At 42.8% G+C, this 21,505-nt stretch overlaps 1 protein-coding gene across 3 annotated transcripts in view; it reads left to right on the top strand.

Annotated features, from left to right (window-relative positions):
- Positions 1-16,292, top strand: part of CASR (calcium sensing receptor) — an 82,075-nt gene extending 65,783 nt beyond the window's left edge. For all 3 annotated transcript variants that reach the window (XM_045583950.1, XM_036446567.2, XM_045583949.1), the window contains 2 exons: positions 13,024-13,147; positions 14,397-16,292. In XM_045583950.1, coding sequence (XP_045439906.1) covers positions 13,024-13,147; positions 14,397-15,910 — 1,638 coding nt within the window. In that variant the 3' untranslated portion in view covers positions 15,911-16,292. The remainder of the gene's footprint in view (positions 1-13,023; positions 13,148-14,396) is intronic.
- The last annotated feature ends 5,213 nt before the right edge of the window (positions 16,293-21,505 follow it).

Raw genomic sequence — 21,505 nt, 5'->3', positions numbered from 1 at the left:
TCATCTCCTGCAATGAAGCTATTTCCTGTATAGTTCTCTATAACCCTAATTCCTGTATAGTTCTCTATAACCTATAACAGCCTGTGCAGACTGTGGGTTTAAACATTGGAAAATGAATAACAATGAATCTTCATGAACTCAGTCACTTCTGTTCCTGAGGTAGTTGACAGAGTTTATAAATTAAATCTAATTTTTCCACAGAAATGTTACTTCAAACTTAGTACACATAGGTACTCAACAAATATTAGGGTCTAATCCACTTTTTTCTGCATTTTTATAGAAATGACCACAAAAATGTCCTCTATCTTGACCTATAAATAATGTATTAATAGTTTCTCAACATAGCTCACAAAGTTGTTAATGAAATCAAGGATATAAAATTAATAATGCAAACTGTTATTAATATATCATTTATATATTTAAAAGCCCAGCGACTTTGATGGCAGAATGACCAGAACGACTGGTCACTATGATGTACACTGACCACCAGGGGCAGTCACTCAGCACAGGAGCTGCCCCTGGTGGTCAGTGCACTCCCACAGGGAGAGTGCTGCTCAGCCAGAAGCCGGGCTCATGGCTGGCTAGTGCAGTGATGGTGGTGGGAGCCTCTTCTGCCTTCACAACAGCAAGCCAAATGGTAAGGAGCAAGCAGGTGGGCAGTTAGGAGCAAGCAAGTGGGAAGTTAGGAGTGATAGGTCCCAGATTGCAAGAGGGTGTGGGCCAGGCTGAGAGCCCCCCTGCCTACGTGCACAAATTTTGTGCATCTGGCCTCTAGTTATAATATATTAATCAATATCTTGATTCAATATCTCGATTTACTTTCTAATGAAGCACTTTAGAGCCAAGGGGTCTTTTTTTTTTTTTTAAGCTAGAGGGGCTTTAAATATCTTTGTATCCAAAACCCCAATGTGAAGATGATGACACTGAGGTTTAGAAGGGAAAGAGTGATTTCAAGATAAGATAAAAGGTCAGTATAAGAGTTGAGACTGGGATCCAAGTGCTCTGACTCAGACCCTAGTGCTCCATCCTATACTATACTCTCCATAATTATTTCCTTATTTTATTACAACAAATAAGAAGGAAAAGAGGGTTCTTCTTTGGGGTCTTGGAATTCAAATGGTCTTGCTTGGCCAGAATTGGAAAGGTATCTTTGGTGCAGCTATTCAGAAGAATTAAAGATACTTGCTGGCTTTTTGCAAAATGGATTTTTCTTGATGGCTATCCATCCCACTTCTTTGGTGGTGGGATTTCTCTTTAGCTGAGGGATGCAGAAGGAGGCAATAAGGGGGCACCGAGGATGGCATTATTACAATTCTTCACTAGTATAAAGCAAGCTTTTCATACAGTGAAAAGTACAGACTTTGGAATACTTACCTGGGTGTGAATCCACGCTCTCCAATAAGTTACTATATGACCTTAAGTTTGTTTTTTAACCATTATGGAGAAAAACTTGGCATGACAAAGACTGCTAGAGGCCCCCAATGTTTGTTCTCCTTTTTTACTTTTAATAATAGAACTCAATTTTAACTGGGCACATGACCATCCAGAATTTTAAAATTTCCCAGTCTCAGCTAAGTATGGCCACATGACTAAATCCTGCATCATGGGATGCAAGTGGCAGTGTTATGTGATGGAATCTGAGAACCTTGGTTTAAGAAAGTGCTTGCAAGAATCCTTTGCTCTCTTCATCTTTTCCTTGATCCTGATTCCTAGAAACCAGCAGGTAGCAGCTAGACAGGGTGTTCACTGGGATTTTTGCTGAGTAGCCTCGGACCTTGTACTGGCATGGAGATTGAACCTATATAAATCGGGTGAACCCCATTCACCCTACCTGGTGACTCACTGATAACTTGCCTCATGCAACTCAAGTACCACCAAAAACTCTTTCAGTAACTGAGCCTAATAGGAAGCCAGCAGGTGGAAGCGGCAGAAATGGACCTAGGGGGTCCCTTAGGCCTTTCTGCTGACATGTCCCCAGCGTTGGTGCTGGTGGAATTCTGCCTTGGTGGACACCGTGGTCCTTCTCACACACATTCAGAGGCAGAGGCAGCCACAAAGTGACAGGTAGCTCAAGACCAGTCATAGGCAGTGTCTGATATTGATTTGCACCAGAATTCCTCCTAAGAGATCCCAGAACCAACACACTCAGTGGCCAACTTCAGACAATATCAAGGCAGGATTCAATTAGTTTCACAAGTAGCATATCCAAAGGGAGATCTCAGCAGGCACCAGAACCTGCTGAAGCAAATTTTGCTTACTGTGCTCAGTACCTACACAGCAACTTATACACTGTGCTCAAGGTTGAACCTCATCCTTGAGGGCTGAACCCACCCACAAATGGGCCAATAAAGATTCAATTACAACAGGGGGACTGATATAACCCACATAAGAAATATTCCTGCCGAAACCAGCTTGGCTCAGTGGTAGAGCGTCGGTCTGTGGACTGAAAGGTGCCGGGTTCAATTCCAGTCAGGGGCATGTACGTTGGTTGTGGGCACATCCCCGGTAGGGGGTGTGCAAGAGGCAGCTGGTCGATGTTTCTCTCTCATCAACGTTTCTAGCTCTCTAGCTCTCTCCCTTCCTCTCTGTAAAAAAATCAATAAAATATATTTTAAAAGAAAAGAAAAAAAGGAAATATTCCTACAGCACCCAACTCAGGTTATCAAAAGACTGCACCACTGGAACCCACAGGACACCTATTATCTAAGGACACCCTACCAATACTGGAAGACATAGCATATCTACTTAATACATAGAAACAAATATAGAAAGGCAGTCAAAGTGGGAAGACAAAGAAACATGCTCCAAATGGAAGAATAGGAGAAATATCCAGAAAAAAGAAGAAAAAAAAAGAGGGCTAAATGAAATGGAGGCCAGCAATTTACCAAATATACAGTTCAAAAACGTGGTTATAAGGATGCTCAAGAAACTGAGTAAGAACTAAGAGGAACTTATTGAGAACTAAAACAGCATGAAAACAGCTATAGAAACCATTAAAAAAAAAACAGTCAGAAATGAAGAATATAGTATCTGAAGTGAAGAAATCACTATAAGAAATAAATAGTAGGTTGGATGAAACAGAGGATCAAATCAGCAATTTGGAAGACAAGGTAGCAGAATTTGAGCAGCAAAAAGAAAAATAGAATCCAAACATATGAGGATAGTTCAAGGGACCTTTGAGACAATATGAAATATAACAACATCTGCATCATACAGGTTCCAAAAGGAAAAGAAAAAGAAAAAAAAACCAACAGATCAAGAACCTACTTGAAGAAATAATGGCTGAGAATTCCCTAATCTGATGAAGGGAAAAGACACACAAGTCCAGAAAGTGCAGAGAGACCCAAACAAAATGAATCCAAAGAGGCTCATACCAAGACACATCATAATTAAAATGGCAAAGTTTAAAGACAAAGAGAGTGCTAAAATCAGTCTGGCTCAGTGGATAGAGCGTTGGCCTGCAGACTGAAAGATCCCAGGTTTGGTTCTGGTCAAGGGCATGTACCTTGGTTGCGGGCACATCCTCAGTAGGGGGTGTGCAAGAGACAGCTGATTGATGATTCTCTCTCATTGATGTTTCTAACTCTCTATCCCTCTCTCTTCCTCTCTGTGAAAAATCAATTTAAAAATATATATTTTTTTAAATAAAGACAAAGAATCTTAAAAGCAGCAAGAAAAAAAATGAATTACCTACAAAGGAAATTCCATAGGACTTTCAGCTGATTTCTCAACAGAAACATTTCAGGCGTGAAGAAATTAGTATAAAATATTCAAAGTGAAAAAGCAAAGACCTAGAGCCAAGACTACTATACCTAGCAAGGTTACCATTTAAAAAATTGAAAGAGAAATTAAGAGCTTTCCAGACAAGAAAAAGCTCAAGGAGTTCATTACCACCAAATCATTGTTACAAGAAATGTTAAAGGATCTTCTTTAAGAAGAAGAAAATAAAAAATAAAAATAAAGACAACAACAACAGAGGAACTTAGTTACAAAGAATAAAATGGCAATAATATGTAACTTTAATAATCACTTTAAATATAAATGGCTTAAATGCTCTAATCAAAAATAATAAGGTAGCTGAATGGATAAGAAAGCAAGACCTAGCTGAAACTGGTTTGGCTCAATGGCTAGAGCATCGGTCTGTGGATTGAAAGGTCCCAGGTTTGATTCCAGTCAAGGGCATGTACCTCAGTTGTGGGCACATCCCTGGTGGGGCGTGGGGTGTGCAGGAGGCAGCTGGTCAATGTTTCTCTCTCATCAATGTTTCTAGCTCTCTGTCCCTCTCCCTTCCTCTCTGTAAAAAATCAATAAAATATATATTTTTTAAATAAACAAGAAAGCAAGACCCATATATATGTAGTCTACAAGAGACCCACCTCAGAATGAAAAATATACAAAGACTAAAAGTAAAGGGATGGGAAAAGATAGTTCATGCAAATAGAAATGAAAACAAAAGCTGAGGAAAGCATTTGAGGTTTTGCTCCACATCCTGTTGTCAATTGACTCAAATAAACCCTTATAAAAATTCAAAAGACAAACAAACAAAAAGCTGTAAAGAAATACTTATATCTGACAAAATATATTTTAAAATAAAGAATATAATAAAAAATTAAAAGGACACTACATAATGATAAAGGAATTAATCCAACAAGACGTTATAACCCTTCTAAACACTTATGCACCCAACATAGGAGCACCTACCTAAATATGTAAATCAAATCTTGATTGACATAAAGGGAGAGATCAATAGTAATACAGTCATTGTAGGGGATTTTAACACCCTTTTGACATCAATGATAGTTCTTCCAGACAGAAAATCAATCAGGAAACAGCAGCCTTAAAGGACACACTATATCAAGTGGCTTTAATTTATATCTTCAGAGCATTCTACCCCAAAGCAATAGGATTTATATTCTTTTCAAGTGCACATGGAACATTTTCTAGGATAGACCACATGTTATAACACAAAACAAGATTCAAAAATTTAAGAAGATTGAAATCATATCAAACATCTTCTCTGACCATTATGATATGAAACTTGAAGTCAATCACAAGAAAACACTGGGAAAAAAACACAAAGACATGGAGGCTATATGTTACAAAGGATACCTAGAAACAAATGAAAATGAGAATACAACAAGCCAAAACTTATGGAAGACCATAAAAGCAGGCCTGAGAGGGAAATTCACAGCATTACAGGCCTACCTCAAGAAACAAGAAAAATCTCATATCAGCAATCTTACTTTAATCTTTAAGGAACAACAACAAAGAACAACAAATAAAACCCAAAGTGAGTACAAGAAAAGAAATAATAAAGATCAACGTAGAAATAAATGAAATAGAATCCAAAAAGAAACAACACAAAAGATCAATAAACCAAGAGTGGTTCTTTGAAAATATAAATAAGATTGACAAACTTTAATTCAGACTCATCAAGAAAAAAAACCACAAATAAGTAAAATCATAAATGAAAGAGAAGTAACAACTGACACCACAGAAATACAAAGGATTGTAAGAAAATACTGTAAACACTATATGCCAAAAAAATTGGACAATCTGAATAAAATGTATAAGTTCCTAGAAACATACAATCTTTCAAAACTGAATCAAGAAGAAACAGAAAATCTGAAAGACTAATTACAACTAATGAAATTGAAGCAATAATCAAAAAATTTCCAGCAAACAAAAGCCCTGGATCAGATAACCTCACAGGTAAATTTTACCAAACATTAAAAAACTAACACTTGTCCCTCTTAAATAATTCCAAAAATATTCAAGAAGAGCCTAGTCATCGTGACTCAGTGGTTGAGCATTGACCTATGTACCATGAGGTCATGGTTCGATTCCTGGTCAGGGCACATGCCCGGATTGCAGGTTTGATCCCCAGTGTGAGGCATATAGGAGGCAGCCAATCAATGATTCTCTCTCATCATTGATGTTTCTATCTCTCTCTCTCCCTCCCTTCCTCTCTGAAATAAATAAAAATATTTTTTTAAATCAAGAGAAAGAAAGACAAGGCCAGCATTATCCTAATTCTAAAACCAGAAAAAGCCACCACAAAGAAAAAAATTATAGGCCAATATCCCTAATGAATATAGATGCTAAATTTCTCAACAAAATATTTGCAAATCAGATTCAGCAATACATTAAAAAGATCATATAACATTATCAGGTGGGATTTTTTTCTAGGGATGAAAGATTGGTACAATACCCGTAAATCAATAAATGTAATATACTACATTAACAAAATGAAGGATTTAAATCACCTAGATGCAGAAAAAGCATTTTATAAAATCCAGCACCCATCTATACTAATAAAAGCCTAGGTGGCCCTCACACCCACCCCCATGCCATCACAAGATGGCCACCTCCATGCCATCACAAGATGGCCATCACGAGATGGTTCCACAAGATGGCCAGCAGGGGAGGGCAGTAAGGGGTGACCAGGCTGGCTGGTAGGGCAGTTAGGGGTGACCAGGCCAGCAGGGGAGGGCAGTTGGGAGCCACCAGGCAGGCCGGCAGGGGAGGGAAATTGGGAGCAACCAGGCAGGTCAGCAAGGTAGGGCAGTTGGGGGTGATCAGGTTGGCAGGGGAGCAGTTAGGCATCAATAAGGCTGGCAGGCAGAAGCAGTTAGAGGTAGGCAGGCAGGCGACTGGTTAGGAGCCAGCAGTCCCAGATTGTAAGAGGGAAATCCCAGATTGGAGAGGGTACAGGCTGGGCTGAGGGACATCCCTCCAGTGCCCGAATTTCATGTACCAGGTCTCTAGTTTACTATTAAAAACTCTTAGTAAAGTGGGAATAGAGGAAACATACCTCAATATAATAAAGGCTACCTATATTTTAAAAAACTAAACAAAAAAATACATAGCCAACATCATACCCAATGTACAAAAACTAAAATCGTTTCCCTTAAGAGCAGGAATAAGACAGGGATATCTACTTTCACCATTCTTTTTTTTTTTTCTTTTTTTTAATATATTTTATTGATTTTTTACAGAGAGAAAGGGAGAGAGATAAATGAGAGAGAAACATCGGTCAGCTGCTTCCTGCACACCCCTACTGGGGATGTGCCCACAACCAAGGTACATGCCCTTGACCTGAATCAAACCTGGGACCTTTCAGTCCTCAGGCTGATGCTCTATTCACTGAGCAAAACCAGTTTTGGCTCACCATTCTTACTAGTATTTAACATAGTACTAGAAGTTCCAGCTGTGGCAATCAGACAAGAAGAAGAAATAAAAGCCATTTAAACTGGAAAGGAAGAAATAAAACTATCACTATTTGCAGTTGACATAATACTGTATATAGAGAACCCTAAAGATTCTATTTTAAAAAAAACTATCAGAACTGATAATTGAATTCAATAAAGTATCAGGATACAAAATAAATATCCAGAAATTGGTTGCATTTTTAAATAAATAAATAAATAAATAAATAAATAAATAAATAAAATACCAAGGAGTGACTTTAACCTAGGATGTAAAGTTGTGCTCAGAAAATTATAAGACACTGAATAAAGAAACTAAAGGAGGTACAAATAAGTAAAAGCATATTCCATGTTCATGGATAGGAAGAATTAGCTTCATTAAAATGTCCATACTACCCAAAGCAATCTATAACTTCAACACAATTTCTATCAAGATACCAATAGCATATTTCACAGAACTAGAACAAATACCCCCAAAATTAATATAGAACCACAAAAGATTCCAATAGCAACAGCAATCTTGAGAAAGAACAAAGTTGGAGGAATCACACTACCTAATATCAAACTATACTATAAGGCCATAGCAAAATAAACAAAGTAGAAATGGACTTATAGATACAGAGAATAGAATGACAGCTGTCAGAGGGGAGGGTGAGTGGGGGGCTGAGTGAAAAAAGGTGAAGATATTAAGAAAAAAAACACAGAGAGTATGGTGACTACAAGAGGAAAATGGGGTGGAAGGAGGTAGAAAGAAGGGATAAATAGTAATGGAAATTGAAAACTTTGGATGGTGAACACAATATAATATACAGGTGATGTGTTACAGAATTGTACACTTGAAACCTATATAATTTTATTAACCAACTAGAGGCCCGATGCATGAAGATTCGTGGAAGAATTGGCCTTCCTTCCCCTGGGTGTCAGCAATGATTTCAGTCTGGCACAGAGCCACCTTTCTGCCTTCCCATGCTGCCCAGAGGCTGTGCAGAATGCCTGCGTTGTCACCATGGTGATGATGAAGCATCCTGCCCCAGGCCACTCAGTGCCTTTGTATGCAAATTAACCCACCATCTTTGTTGGGTTAATTTGCATACTCACTCCTGATTAGCTGGTGGGTGTCACAAAGGTATGGTCAATTTGCATCTTTCTCTTTTATTAGTGTAGCTATCACCCCAATATACTGTATTCAATAAAAATGTTTATAAAATCAATTAAACTTGGGCTTCATTTTCAAAAACACTATTAGGCTGTGATATTTTAGTCTGAAGCTGCTCTCCAATTATTTTTAATAATTTGACTGTTGACTCTTTTGGACAACCTTATCATCTGCAAATATAACAGTTTTATTTAGTCCTTCCAATATTTAAGCCTCTCTTTTTTTTCTTCTTTTTTTGTCTTATTCTACCTACTAGTTAGGAACTCCAGTGCAGTATTTAATAATAGTTGTGATACAATCTACATTAGCTAGAATTTGGAAACAGCCTAGGTGCCCATCAGCAGATGATTGGATCAAAAAACTATGGTACATCTACACAATGGAATACTATGCTGCCATAAAAAAGAAGGAATTCTCATCATTTGCAGCGACCTGGATAGGAATTGGACAACGTCATGCTGAGTGAAATAAGCCAGTCAATGAAAGAGAAATACCACTTGACCTCACTCATTTATGGATAATAAAGAACATTATAAACTGATGAACCGAAAGATAGATATAAAGACAGTAAAGCAACAAGAAGACTGTCAAATTACAGTGGGGAGGGTAGGAAGATCTGGGGGAGATAAGAGATCAACTGGGAGGATCCCAGATGGCTGCACAGGTAAACACCTAATTGCAGCCACACACAACAATTTCAATAAAATACATCTAAAATATAAAATGGACATTACCCAGAACTATAGGAAAGTTGACTGACTGGAAATTCTACAATGAGAAGCAAGGAGAAAACCAGAAGGAAGAGCAGAGGAGCTGTAAAAGCCTAAGGGAAGCTGCGAAAATGGCAAGACAAGGAAATAGATCACAAATGAAAGAAATGGAGGACAAAAAGCGACTGGATATAGAGTTCAAAACCACACTTATAAGGTTGTTCAAGAATCTCCTAGAAAAAGCCGATAAAATAAACGAGACCTATGAAGATATGAAAAGGGATCAACAAGAAATAATAAGGGATCAACAAGAAATAAAGAATACATTGTCTGAAATAAAAAATAATATACAGAATCCTAAGAACAGAATGGAAGATCGCAAGAATCACGTCAAAGATTTGGAACATAAATGGCCAGAAAATACTCCTCAGCAGAAACAAGAAGGCAAGAGAATCCAGAAAGTTGAAGATAATCTAAGAAACCTCTGGGACAACTTCAAGCAAACCACATCAGAATTATGGGGGTCCCAGAAGATGAGAGAGAGCAAGATACCGAAAGAATACTGGAAGAAATAGTGACAGAAAACTTCCCCCACCTGGTGAAAGAATTAGACTTACAAGTCCAAGAAGTGCACAGAACTCCAAACAAAAGGATTTCAAAAAAGACCACACCAAAACAAATAATACCGGTAATTAAAATTCCAAGAGCAAAAGACAAAGAGAATATTAAAAGCAGCAAGAGCAAAGCAGGTAGTTACCTATAAAGGAGCACCTATACGATTGTCAGCTGATTTCTCAACAGAAACCATGCAGGCCAGATGGGAATGGCAACAAATATTCAAGGTGATGAATAGTAAGAACCTACAGCCAAAAATAATCTACCCAGCAAAGCTATCACTCAGAATCAAAGGACAGATAAATAGCTTATTAAAAAAAAAGCTAAAGGAGTTCATCACCACCAAACCAGAATTATATGAATTGCTGAAGGGGGTTCTTTTGGAAGAGAAAGTAAATAAAGATAAAAACTATGAACAACAAATACGTAACTATCAACAAGTGAATCTAAAAACCAAAAAAAAAAAATTTTTTAATCTGATGAACAATATTAATTGTTGAATATAATAGAATCAGAGGTATGGAAGGGGAGTGAACTGACGATTCTCAGGGAAAAGGGGAGAGGGGGTTGTGGAAAGAGACTGAACATAAACTGTGCACCTATGGATGAGGACAATGAGGGGTGAGGAAAGGGCAGAGGGTGGGGTGGGAACCTGGTGGAGGGGAGCAATGGGGGTGGGGGGGAGAGGAACATTTGTAATATTATGAACAATAAAGATTTATTTAAAAAAATTTTTTTTTTAAAGAGATCAACCGAAAGACTTGTATACATGCATATAAGTACAACCAATGGACACAAAACTCTGGAGAGGGAGGGAATGTTGGGGGGGGGGGGGGGTCAATGTTAAAATATGTACACAGATAACAATTTAATAAAAAATAAAAATAAAATAAAATAAATTTAAATAATAATAATAATAATAGTTGTGATAGTGGGCACCCTTGGTTTAAAGAAAATGCTATAAATAATCTTATGTGGATGATTATTTTGTTACCCCTCTGCAAGTTAAAGATATTTCTTCCTGCTTCTTTTCATTAAGTTTTTATCACTAGTCTTTGTTAAATTTCATCAAATGCCTCTTTATTTTTTTTAATCCTTACTGGAGGAAATGTTTTCATTGAATTTAGAGAGAGAGAAAGGGGAGAGAGAGAGAGACAGAAAAGAGAAATATTGATCAATTGTCTCCATATATGCCTGACCAGGGATCAAACCCACAAACTATGTGACCTGCCAGGGAACTGAACCTGCACCCTTTTGATGTACAGGACGATGCTCTCATTAACTGAGCCACATGGCCAGGGCTCATCAAATGCTTTTTTTTTTTTTTTCATCTGTTGATGATCATATTTTTTTCTGTGTTAATATACTATTGCAGTGAATGACACAGATTTTTTCTAATATTAAGCTTTTTTGCATTCCTGGCATAAACCTAACATGTTTTCTTTTTTACATCCTTTGAATTTGTTTGTTCATTGTTTTCGTATTTTTCATCTATTTTCAAGAAGTGGAAAATAGTTGTACTCTTCTCAGATCCTTTCACATTCCTTTCACTTTGCGTGCACTTCCAAGACTTCTGTATATTTTTGTTTCCAATAACCAGAACGTGCTGCTCTTTCTCAGAAGACTGCCTTGCCTGCACACTAATAGAACCCACTTTGCCCACAGGCTCAGAGAGGCAGAAGGGCCTACGAGTTTACATTTCCCTGAAATGACTTCTTAACCAGTGAGTAGGGTGAAAGTCTGAAAGCTCTAGCCCCTTCTCCCCAGATCAGGCCTGTTCTGCGCTCCCCTGGGGACCAGTTAGGAGCTACCCTCTGAGGGACTTTGCTTAAGATCACACTCTTGCTTCTCCCCTCCCTTCTGTGTTCTACTTCCTCCATTCTCTTCCTGTTTCCATTGGAAGAATTTTCTTTATAAATTATTCAAGCATAAATTCCTGACTTAAGTCTGTTTCTGAAAACAACTTAATGTGTGAAATGAGCCCGTATTTGTTTTTTTCTTTTTCATATTGTTCTTGTCTGGCTTTAGACTCAGGGTTATAGTGACTTTACAAAAATTAGGTGGAGGGTGTTCTTTCTTTCCCCCCCCCCCCTAATTTCCAGTAGAGTTTGTATAAGATTAGGTTGGTCTGTCCTTTGAAAAGTTAGTGTTATTTGCCAGGGATGGACCCAGGATATGAATATGTGGTGGGAGCAGAAGTCAGGGGCAGAGGAAGGATATATTATAGTTAGATGTAGTGTAATTGTTTCAGTCTTAGCTTTTGTTTTAGGTGGTTGTCATTCAAAATGACTAACTAAAAATGAGTCAAACATGAACAACAATAATGGAAAGAAACAAGGATTATGATTAGTTAAATTCTGTACACCTAAAGTCCATTAAGGAAATAAACATGTCAACTAAAATCTATGTATCTGGATGAGGACAATGAGGGCTGGGGAAAGGGCAGGGGGGGAGGGGGGGGACCTGGTGGAGGAGAGCAATGGAGGGGGTGGGGAAGGAACATTTGTAATAATATGAACAATAAAAATTTATTTTAAAATAATAAATAAATAAATAAATGAATAAATAAATTTGGGGGGAAATAAAAAATAAAATAGAATAAAATAAAATCTATGTTATCTGACATTAATGTAGTTGCTGCAGCTTTCTTTTGGTTAAAAGTTGCCTAATATATCTTTTTGATCCATTTACCTTCAACCCCTTCATGCCTTTACTGCCTGCCTCCCTGAGGATCTCAGAAATCTCCCTGAAAAGCCTAAAATAAAATTCCAAGAATTACAATGCACTGCAAACTTTACAATGCACTGCAAAATTACAATGCACTGAAAAAGTCCCGTTTTCAGACAAATGTCCCCTCACCTCTGCATTTCCCTTGTGATTGTCCCTCTGTGTATAGGTCCATGTCCTTGTATCTTTTATAATAGTTTGTCCCAAACTTCTACTTTTATGGAGAGTAAACAGATGGCTTGTTCTGGGACCTGGAGAAAATGGAAGGGGGAGGGGAGTTATTTAAGAAGGATTTAGGTCATGGCATCTTCCCAACAATTAATTTTCCTAGAATCTTACAGGTGTGTGTGTGTGTGTGTGTGTGTGTGTGTGTGTGTGTGTGTGCGCGCGCGCGCACACGAGCACTTGCATGTTCACTGGTCCATAAGCATCTCTCCCCTTTATAGACCCCATGCGGTAGAGTCTCTGGACCTTCCTCTGCCTGGAAAGGGCCTAGAGTCTGCCACACTGGTCCTTGAGCCCAACTCCTCCCCCTTATATGTGTCAAAGGAGCTGTAAGACTGTTCCCACAGCTGCAGCCCTCATTTGTGTGCTCTCCATCTTCCAGGTGCCTTTCTCCAACTGCAGCCGGATCTGCCTGGCAGGGACCAGGAAGGGAATCATTGAGGGGGAGCCCACCTGCTGCTTTGAGTGCGTGGAGTGTCCCGATGGGGAGTACAGCGACGAGACAGGTAAAGGAACAGCCCTTTGTGGGCATCGCGTAGAGCTTTGGGGACCTGGTGTCAGTGGAGTCCCCGGAAAGGCTAGGCTGAGATGGTGCTCAGTACAGTTTCTCATTTAACAAGGTGTATCTGAGCATCACGTTGGGCTGGGTCCTGAGGGAGGGAGAAAAGAAATGTTAGATGTCTTACAACACCATAAGAGCTTGCAAACACACCTGCTGCACATCTTTCTTTGACTTTGGCACTACTTCCCAATATTGTTTTCCTTTTCTTGTAGCTCAGAGGCCCGGAATAGACAAAATCCTGTCTGTTCCAGGCTCCAGAGTCAATAGGCCATGACAGGTGGCCTCTGGGTGCCTGGCACTGTACTTGCTGTCTTACGCATGTTTTTCCTGTGCCTCAGTTTCCTCACCTCTAAAGAAAGAATTAAATGAGTTAATATTGGTAAAGCACATGGCAAGTTCCAGGTAAACGTCTATTCAATACAATCCTTGATGGGCATATTAGAAGCACTCTATAAATATTAACTATAATTGCTATTATCTCATTTTGTCCTCCCCATAGTAATAGGGTTATTATTGCTTCCAGTTCATACATGAGAAAACAGAGGCCCAAAGGTCATACAACTAGTAAATAGCAGGGCCAGGATTCCTTTCCAGCTCTCTGACTGCAAAGCCCATGTTCCTCTCACATCCCCAAACTTCACGCTGTGAGGGACATGCCAGAGACTTACCAAACGCTCCTTGATGAAATGAGTCTATAGCCTCCTTCACTGGAAAGTCTTGGAAGAAGGCACAGGTCATGGGTGTACGATACTCTGCCTTGATCTGAGGATGTTTTCTCTGGAATGTCTACAAAGCCCATCTACATTTCCAGAATGAGTCAGGCTGAGCTTGAATCGTTCTGTGAAAAGTTGGTGGACTGTGTCATACCTCAGGGCAGCCACCTGATTGATCATTCTCTGCTGCAAACCATCAGCAGACAGTCTTAAAGGAAACATGTACGCCCCCCTTCCCCCATGTACCAAGGGGCAACAATTATAGAATCATCAAAGGCCCATGAAATTAAGTAGAGAATTAAACATGTCAGGGTTCCCTATATTATTTGACCATGTAAAAAAATCACCGTTTTCATCGGTAAGCGCCATACAAAGTGACCACTCCCAGTAACCCATGTACTCTCACCAGCACATTCACACCCATCCATTTTAGTCTCTGCTACACTCAGTCACTCCCTCTTCCCTGGGACATTTTGACAGATGCAAGTGCCTGCGACAAGTGCCCGGATGACTTCTGGTCCAACGAGAACCACACGTCGTGCATCGCCAAGGAGATCGAGTTTCTGTCCTGGACGGAGCCGTTTGGGATCGCGCTCACGCTCTTCGCCGTGCTGGGCATTTTCCTGACGGCCTTCGTGCTGGGCGTCTTCACCAAGTTCCGCAACACGCCCATCGTCAAGGCCACCAACCGCGAGCTCTCCTACCTCCTCCTCTTCTCCCTGCTCTGCTGCTTCTCCAGCTCCCTGTTCTTCATCGGGGAGCCCCAGGACTGGACGTGCCGCCTGCGCCAGCCGGCCTTCGGCATCAGCTTCGTGCTCTGCATCTCCTGCATCCTGGTGAAAACCAACCGCGTGCTGCTGGTGTTCGAGGCCAAGATCCCCACCAGCTTCCACCGCAAGTGGTGGGGGCTCAACCTGCAGTTCCTGCTGGTCTTCCTCTGCACCTTCATGCAGATCGTCATCTGCGCCATCTGGCTCTACACGGCGCCGCCCTCCAGCTACCGCAACCACGAGCTGGAGGACGAGGTCATCTTCATCACGTGCCACGAGGGCTCGCTCATGGCGTTGGGCTTCCTGATCGGCTACACCTGCCTGCTGGCCGCCGTCTGCTTCTTCTTCGCCTTCAAGTCCCGCAAGCTGCCCGAGAACTTCAACGAGGCCAAGTTCATCACCTTCAGCATGCTCATCTTCTTCATCGTCTGGATCTCCTTCATCCCGGCCTACGCCAGCACCTATGGCAAGTTCGTCTCGGCCGTGGAGGTGATCGCCATCCTGGCGGCCAGCTTCGGCCTGCTGGCCTGCATCTTCTTCAACAAGGTCTACATCATCCTCTTCAAGCCGGCCCGCAACACCATCGAGGAGGTGCGCTGCAGCACCGCCGCGCACGCCTTCAAGGTGGCGGCCCGCGCCACGCTGCGCCGCAGCAACGTCTCCCGCAGGCGCTCCGGCAGCCTCGGCGGCTCCACGGGCTCCACCCCGTCCTCTTCCTCCCCCATCAGCAGCAAGAGCAACAGCGAGGACCCCTTCCCGCAGCCCGAGAGGCAGAAGCCGCAGCAGCCGCTCGCCCTGCCCCAGCGGGAGCCGCAGCCGCAGCAGCAGCCGCCCTCGGCCCTGCAGCCTCAGCAGCAGCAGCAGCAGCCCAGGTGCAAGCAGGTCATCTTCGGCAGCGGCACCGTCACCTTCTCGCTGAGCTTTGACGAGCCTCAGAAGGGTGCCCACCGCAATTCCTCGCACCAGAACTCCCTGGAGTCCCAGAAAAGCAATGACACCCTCACCAGGCACCAGGCGCTGCTCCCGCTGCAGTGTGCGGATCCAGACTCAGAACTGAGCGCCCCGGAGACTGGCCTGCAAGCGCCTGCAGGTGGAGACCGCCAGCCGCCGCCGGGGACTGAGGACCCCGAGGAGGTGCCCCCGGCTCTGGTGGTGTCCAACTCCCGGAGCTTCGTCATCAGCGGGGGAGGCAGCACTGTCACAGAGAACAGGCTGCACTCCTAAGCCCGGAGGAGGCCAGTGGTCCAGGAGGGATCCAGAGATTTCCTGGGATCCACACATCCTCCCGCAGGGAGGAGGGGCTGCTCCCAACTCTTCTCTGAGGAAGGAGGAACAATAGTCATGCCAAACGCCTCCAACTTAGCTGCACTGTTTTATGGGACAGTGAGTTGACTAATGTTCCCTTTAACATTAAAGAAAAAGAAGAAGAGCCATGTGTGCTTCTGTGGTTGGATTCGTCCCAGCGCTGGGGTAGCCATGGTCAGATTCCCTGTTCTTGTCTCTTCTTTTGTGCTCTTCTTCTGTTCTGTCTGACCCAGCAGCCCTGAGGTGGAACAGGCTTTAAGGGATTCCCTGACCCTCCACCCTCTCCTCTTCTTTCCCCACCCCACTCCACTGACATGGCCGCCCTGAGCATTGCCGACTGCCTGGCCCAGGGACAGTGTGCAGAGTGGCAGGACATCATCTTGGCCACCACTAGAGTTAAGAGTCTCAAAGGCAGAAGGTCTCCAGTGTTGCCCAACACCTTGATAAGGGGAAGAACGTTACACGTTCAAAACCATAGGCCAGTGGTCGGCAAACTCATTGGCCAACAGAGCCAAATATCAACGGTACAGCGATTGAAATTTCTTTGGAGAGCCAAATTTTTTCAATTTAAACTTCTTCTCATGCCACTTCTTCAAAACAGACTCACCCAAGCTGTGGTATTTTGTGGAAGAGCCACACTCAAGGGGCCAAAGAGCCGCATGTGGCTCGCACAAGCCGCAGTTTGCCGACCACTGTCCTAGGTGACTGTGTCCCCTCCTACATATGGAAACCAGAAGACAGGTGGTCTTCTACTTGCTGCTGCTGTAGAAGGGTTAGCCCTCCTCCTGCACCAGGGGCCCTGGTTCCACACACCATGTGAGCGTGATGCCATGCTTAGATCCCAGGAGGATAAAGAACCCCCTCAAGTTGCTGGGCAGGGACTGCATCCCTCCGATGAGCTGTCTCTGAAATGAATATGGCTCTAGGTACCTTTCTCCTTAGGAAAATGCTTCTGTTGAGACAGTCCATGGACAATATAAACTGAAAAAAGTCACAGTTTGGCTGATATAAGGCAGTATTACTGAGCTCCGTATTTCTTGCCCACCCCACCACTCCCCCACCCCATGAGCTAAGCCCTATGTGAGCCCTCTCAGGGCCCCAGGAGCCCAGAATCTGCACCCGTCCTTGCCCCAAAGGCTTCCTGAAGCCAGATGTGTCCTTGTGCCTGTGGAGAATAAGCTCTCAGCCACTGGTCCCCTGCCAGTTGCTAGGGTGAGTCAGTGTGGTTTCAAGAGAGCTCTCCCAGGGCATTAGCCTGGCCCTCCACTCCCCAGTGCCATCCCACGTTCCCTCTGGCAGTGGGAGCCTACCCATGCGTAGTTCAAGAGGTTGAATGGCATGCAGCTGAGATGTCAGGCTCTAAGCACAGAAACCTAGGTTCAAGCCCTGGGTTGATTATCTGTAAGTTGGGTGACCATAGACCAGGAATGCTGGCCTTGCTAAGCCCCAGCTTCTTTGTCTCCAAAATGGGGGTAATAACCATTCTTTTCCCTCAGTGCTCTTATGTGGATTAAATAAGATAATGTATGCCCCCCCCCCCTCTCTCTCTCCCTTTCTTCCTCTCTTTCTAGCACACCCATGCCTTTCCTGACCCCCTTCCCCAGGCGTGTGTTCCTTGCCTCTCTCTTTCTCCTAAACTCCAAGGGCCTTTCTTTTGCCTCTGTCACTTGTTTCCTGAGCCCATTTCTTCTAGGCTCACTTCTTCTACCTCTGTGACTTCCTAATTAAACTTTCTCTTATTAAAAAAAATGAGATAATGTATGTAAAGTACTTTAGCGTGGTGCCTAGCACATAGTAAGTACACAATAAATATTAGTTACTATTATTACTAATATTGTAATTATTTTTTCACTTGTTTAAAAATACAAAACAAGCTTGTTTGTCCTTCCAATTTTAATGGCAAGCCCACTGATGACAGTAACGTTCTCCATAATAAACCCAAGAACCCGGGGCCCAGGTCAAGGTGTGAGCCCTGGTGATACCGCATGTGCTGCAGAAGGCAGCTCAGACACTGGCCCAGTGGCTCCACACTCTGCCTCGGTGGTGTCAGCAGCCAGATCTCCAGCACCAATGGAAGACCAACCCAGTCTGGCAGTAGTCTCTCAGATAGTTTATATGACAGTGAATTGACTAATGTTCCCTTTAACATTAAAAAAGGAAGAGCCACCGAAACCAGTTTGGCTCAGTGGATAGAGAGTCAGCCTGTGGACTGAAAGGTCCCAGGTTCGATTCCGGTCAAGGGCATGTACCTTGGTTGTGGGCACATCCCCAGTAGGGGGTGTGCAAGAGGCAGCTGATCGATGATTCTCTCTCATCGATGTTTCTAAATCTCTATCCCTCTCTCTTCCTCTCTGTAAAAAAACAATAAAATATATTTTAAAGAAGAAGAAGAAGATGAAGAAGAAGAAGAAGAAGAAGGAGGAGGAGGAGGAGGAGGAGGAGGAGGAGGAGGAGGAGGAGGGCCATGTGCTTCTGTGGTTGGATACATTAGAGCACTAGGATCGCCATGGTCAGATTTGCTGTTCATATCTCTCCTTTTGTTCTCTTCTCAATTGCTGCTCTTTTTTAAAGCTTTTAAAATATATATATATTTATTGATTGATTTCAGAAAGGAAGGGAGAGGGAAAGAGAGATATTGTAGAAACATCAATGATGATAGAGAATCATTGACTGGCTGCCTCCTACACATCCCCCATGGGGGATAAAGCCCACAACCCAGGCATGTGCCCTTGGCTGGAATCGAACCTGGGACCCTTCAGTCCGCAGGCTGATGTTCTACCCACTGAGCCAAACCAGCTGGGGCTCAATTGCTGCGCTTAAGCCATGGCCAAACATAGCAATTATGTCTGGGTGAGGCCTCAAACCTTACAGCTGCTAACTCCTTCTTCTGACCGCCTTCCTCCAAAGGGCTGCCTTTCTGTGATTTTTAAAGTAGCCTATGGATATGACAGTTGTTCATTTGGATGAAAAGACCATAGAGGGCACCACATGGGAGCATGACTGAGATTAAGAGAAGGTTTCACACAGGAAAGCCCTGGGGAGAAATCTGCTCCCCTAGCCAGGCCAGCCTGCTGTTCCCACCCTGCTCACACCAATGAGCAAGGCACAGAGCTGAGGGAAGGTTCATATTCAACATTCCACTCAGTCTGCTTTTCTCAAAGCTGAAAGGTGGATGGCTTGGTTTTTATGTGTCAGAATAGTTATGTGGAAATAGCTATGAGCTATGCAAAATGTCACATGCTTATCGTTCCTGAGATTGATTTCACTGTGCAGCTCACCCATCATGTAGTGATCTGGAGGGGAGCGAGGGGGCTCATCACAGACCACACACACCGGTTACACTGAGCTTCATCTCACCAGGCACTCGAAAATAAAGCACTCTCTCCCGTTGTTCTCATCAGAAAAGGAGACTCAGCACCACTGTCCTCATTTACATGTAGCTGGGATAGCTCTCAGCACAAAGCCAAAGGTATGAAATATGGACTCGCATTATTTTTCTGTGATAAACTAGTTTCTATCTCAAATTCCCATTCAGCCTTGTGACAGGAACATCATCTTAGTCAACTTGGGATTTTTCCCAGTAACATCAAAGGTGTCTGAATCAGAGCATGGCAATGGATTTTTTTTTTTGGGGGGGGGGGGGGGGTGCTTCTCTGTAGGCCTCTCATAGTGTACACATGCCAGAATAAACTGCAGCCTCGAATCATTGCTCAGCCTCCTTACCCTCTGGGCTGTGAACACTGAAGGGGAGTGCTCCGTATTCTGAATCAATTTAAATTTCTAGGGGTCTGACTTCAGAGGTTTGTTCCTTTCCCCTCCCAGGAGGGCTTTCTGTAGTGTAAACGGGGTGGGGTTCCTTATATATGGGCAGCTGCTGTTGACATCCCTGAGAACATTCTTATCTTGTCCCCCAATAATTAATGTGCCTCCTGCTAGCATTCTCTGAGGCATTGCATCCCCATAGGATCCCCACACATGGGATCCGCAGTGATTTCCTCAGCTGCATCACCCCTCTCAGGCCTGCCAGCTCTCAGGAAACTACCAGGCAGCTCTCAGGCCCCTCCCTCCGGGCACCCTACACTGCCACATCTACTTGACTGCTGCCTCCCATGCAGGCATGAAGATTTCAAGAAGGCTAACAAGCTTCCAAGGCACCAGAAGAAAAATGGGACACATGCCTCTACACCTGCATAGGCCTTTGTGGGAGACCGAATAAGGTTCCCCAAAGATGCCCTCATTCCAATCTCCAGAACCTGTGATATGTTATATCGCGAGGGTAAATTAAGGCTGCAGGTGGAATTAAAGTTGCTAATCAGCTGACCTTGGGATAGGAAAATGAGTCTGAATTATCCAGGTGGGCCCAATGCAGTCATAAGGCTCCTTAAAAGTGGGAGGGGGAAGCAGAAGAATCGGTGTCAGAGTGATGTATTGTGATAACAACTCCACCAGCCATTGCCGCCTTTGAATAGGAAAGGGGGCCACGAGCCAAGGAAAGCAGGCAATTTCTAGAAGCTGGGACAGGCAAGAAGACCAATTCTCCTGAGTTTCCTGAAGGAACCAGCCCTGTGAACCTTAATTTTAGTCCAGTGAGTCCCTTTTGGGACTCCAGAATGGTAAGATAATACTTTATGTTGCCTTAAGCCACTAGACTTGTGGAAATCTGTTCCAGCAGCAACAGGAAATGAGCACAACAGTCTTACTGTCATCTCTTTCCCTGAGTGGTGGCAGCTCAGGGAACAAGCCTGGATCTTTCTCAGAGATCCACACCTGCTCTCTGTAGCATTCTCCCCACCAACTAGTTTCCTCTCTCTCCCATCAGAAGAAAGTTCTGATAATGTTCTACTTCTCCAGATCCTTTTGGGGAGAAGTATAAACCTTGTTTTTCTGAGTCTGGATTTTGGTTTTAGATAATAGCCATTTTCTCTCAAATCTATTATCTGTTAGTCGTAGAAATCTAAAAAACAGTGGCATCAACAAACCAGGGTTTGTTTTTCTCTTGTCTAAAATAGGTCAGGTTGCTCGGCTGGCATGACTCAGTGGTTGAGTGCTGACCTATGAACCAGGAGGTCATGGCTCGATTCCTGGTCAGGCACATGACTGGGTTAGGCTCAATTCCCAGTGTGGGGAATGCAGGAGGGCAGCCAATTAATGATTCTCTCTCATCATTGGTGTTTCTATCTCTCTCTCCCTCTCCTTTCCTCTCTAAAATCAATGAAAATGAATTTTAATTAAAAATAATAATAAAAATAGGACAGGGTATTTTCCTTTAGATTCTCTGGCAAGATTCTTTATAGTCCTCTGGCAATGGGAAACTATTTATTTTTCTTTGGAAAAGAAAAATGAATTAGACAGTTATAAAGGACTTTCATTCAAAGGAAAACATTTCCCAGAAGTCTTTAAAAACTTTATGCTGGTAGTTCAGAGGTAATGATTAGCATATAACACTGTCCCCCTGAAAGTCCCTATGATCATTAAGAGCTGTATAATTGCATTAGTTTCCATTTTGGGGAAATC

Source organism: Pipistrellus kuhlii, unplaced genomic scaffold (assembly GCF_014108245.1).
Source record: "Pipistrellus kuhlii isolate mPipKuh1 unplaced genomic scaffold, mPipKuh1.p scaffold_m20_p_2, whole genome shotgun sequence".
In the NCBI taxonomy this organism is placed as follows: Eukaryota; Metazoa; Chordata; class Mammalia; order Chiroptera; family Vespertilionidae; genus Pipistrellus; species Pipistrellus kuhlii.
This window is presented reverse-complemented; position numbering and strand designations above follow the sequence as displayed.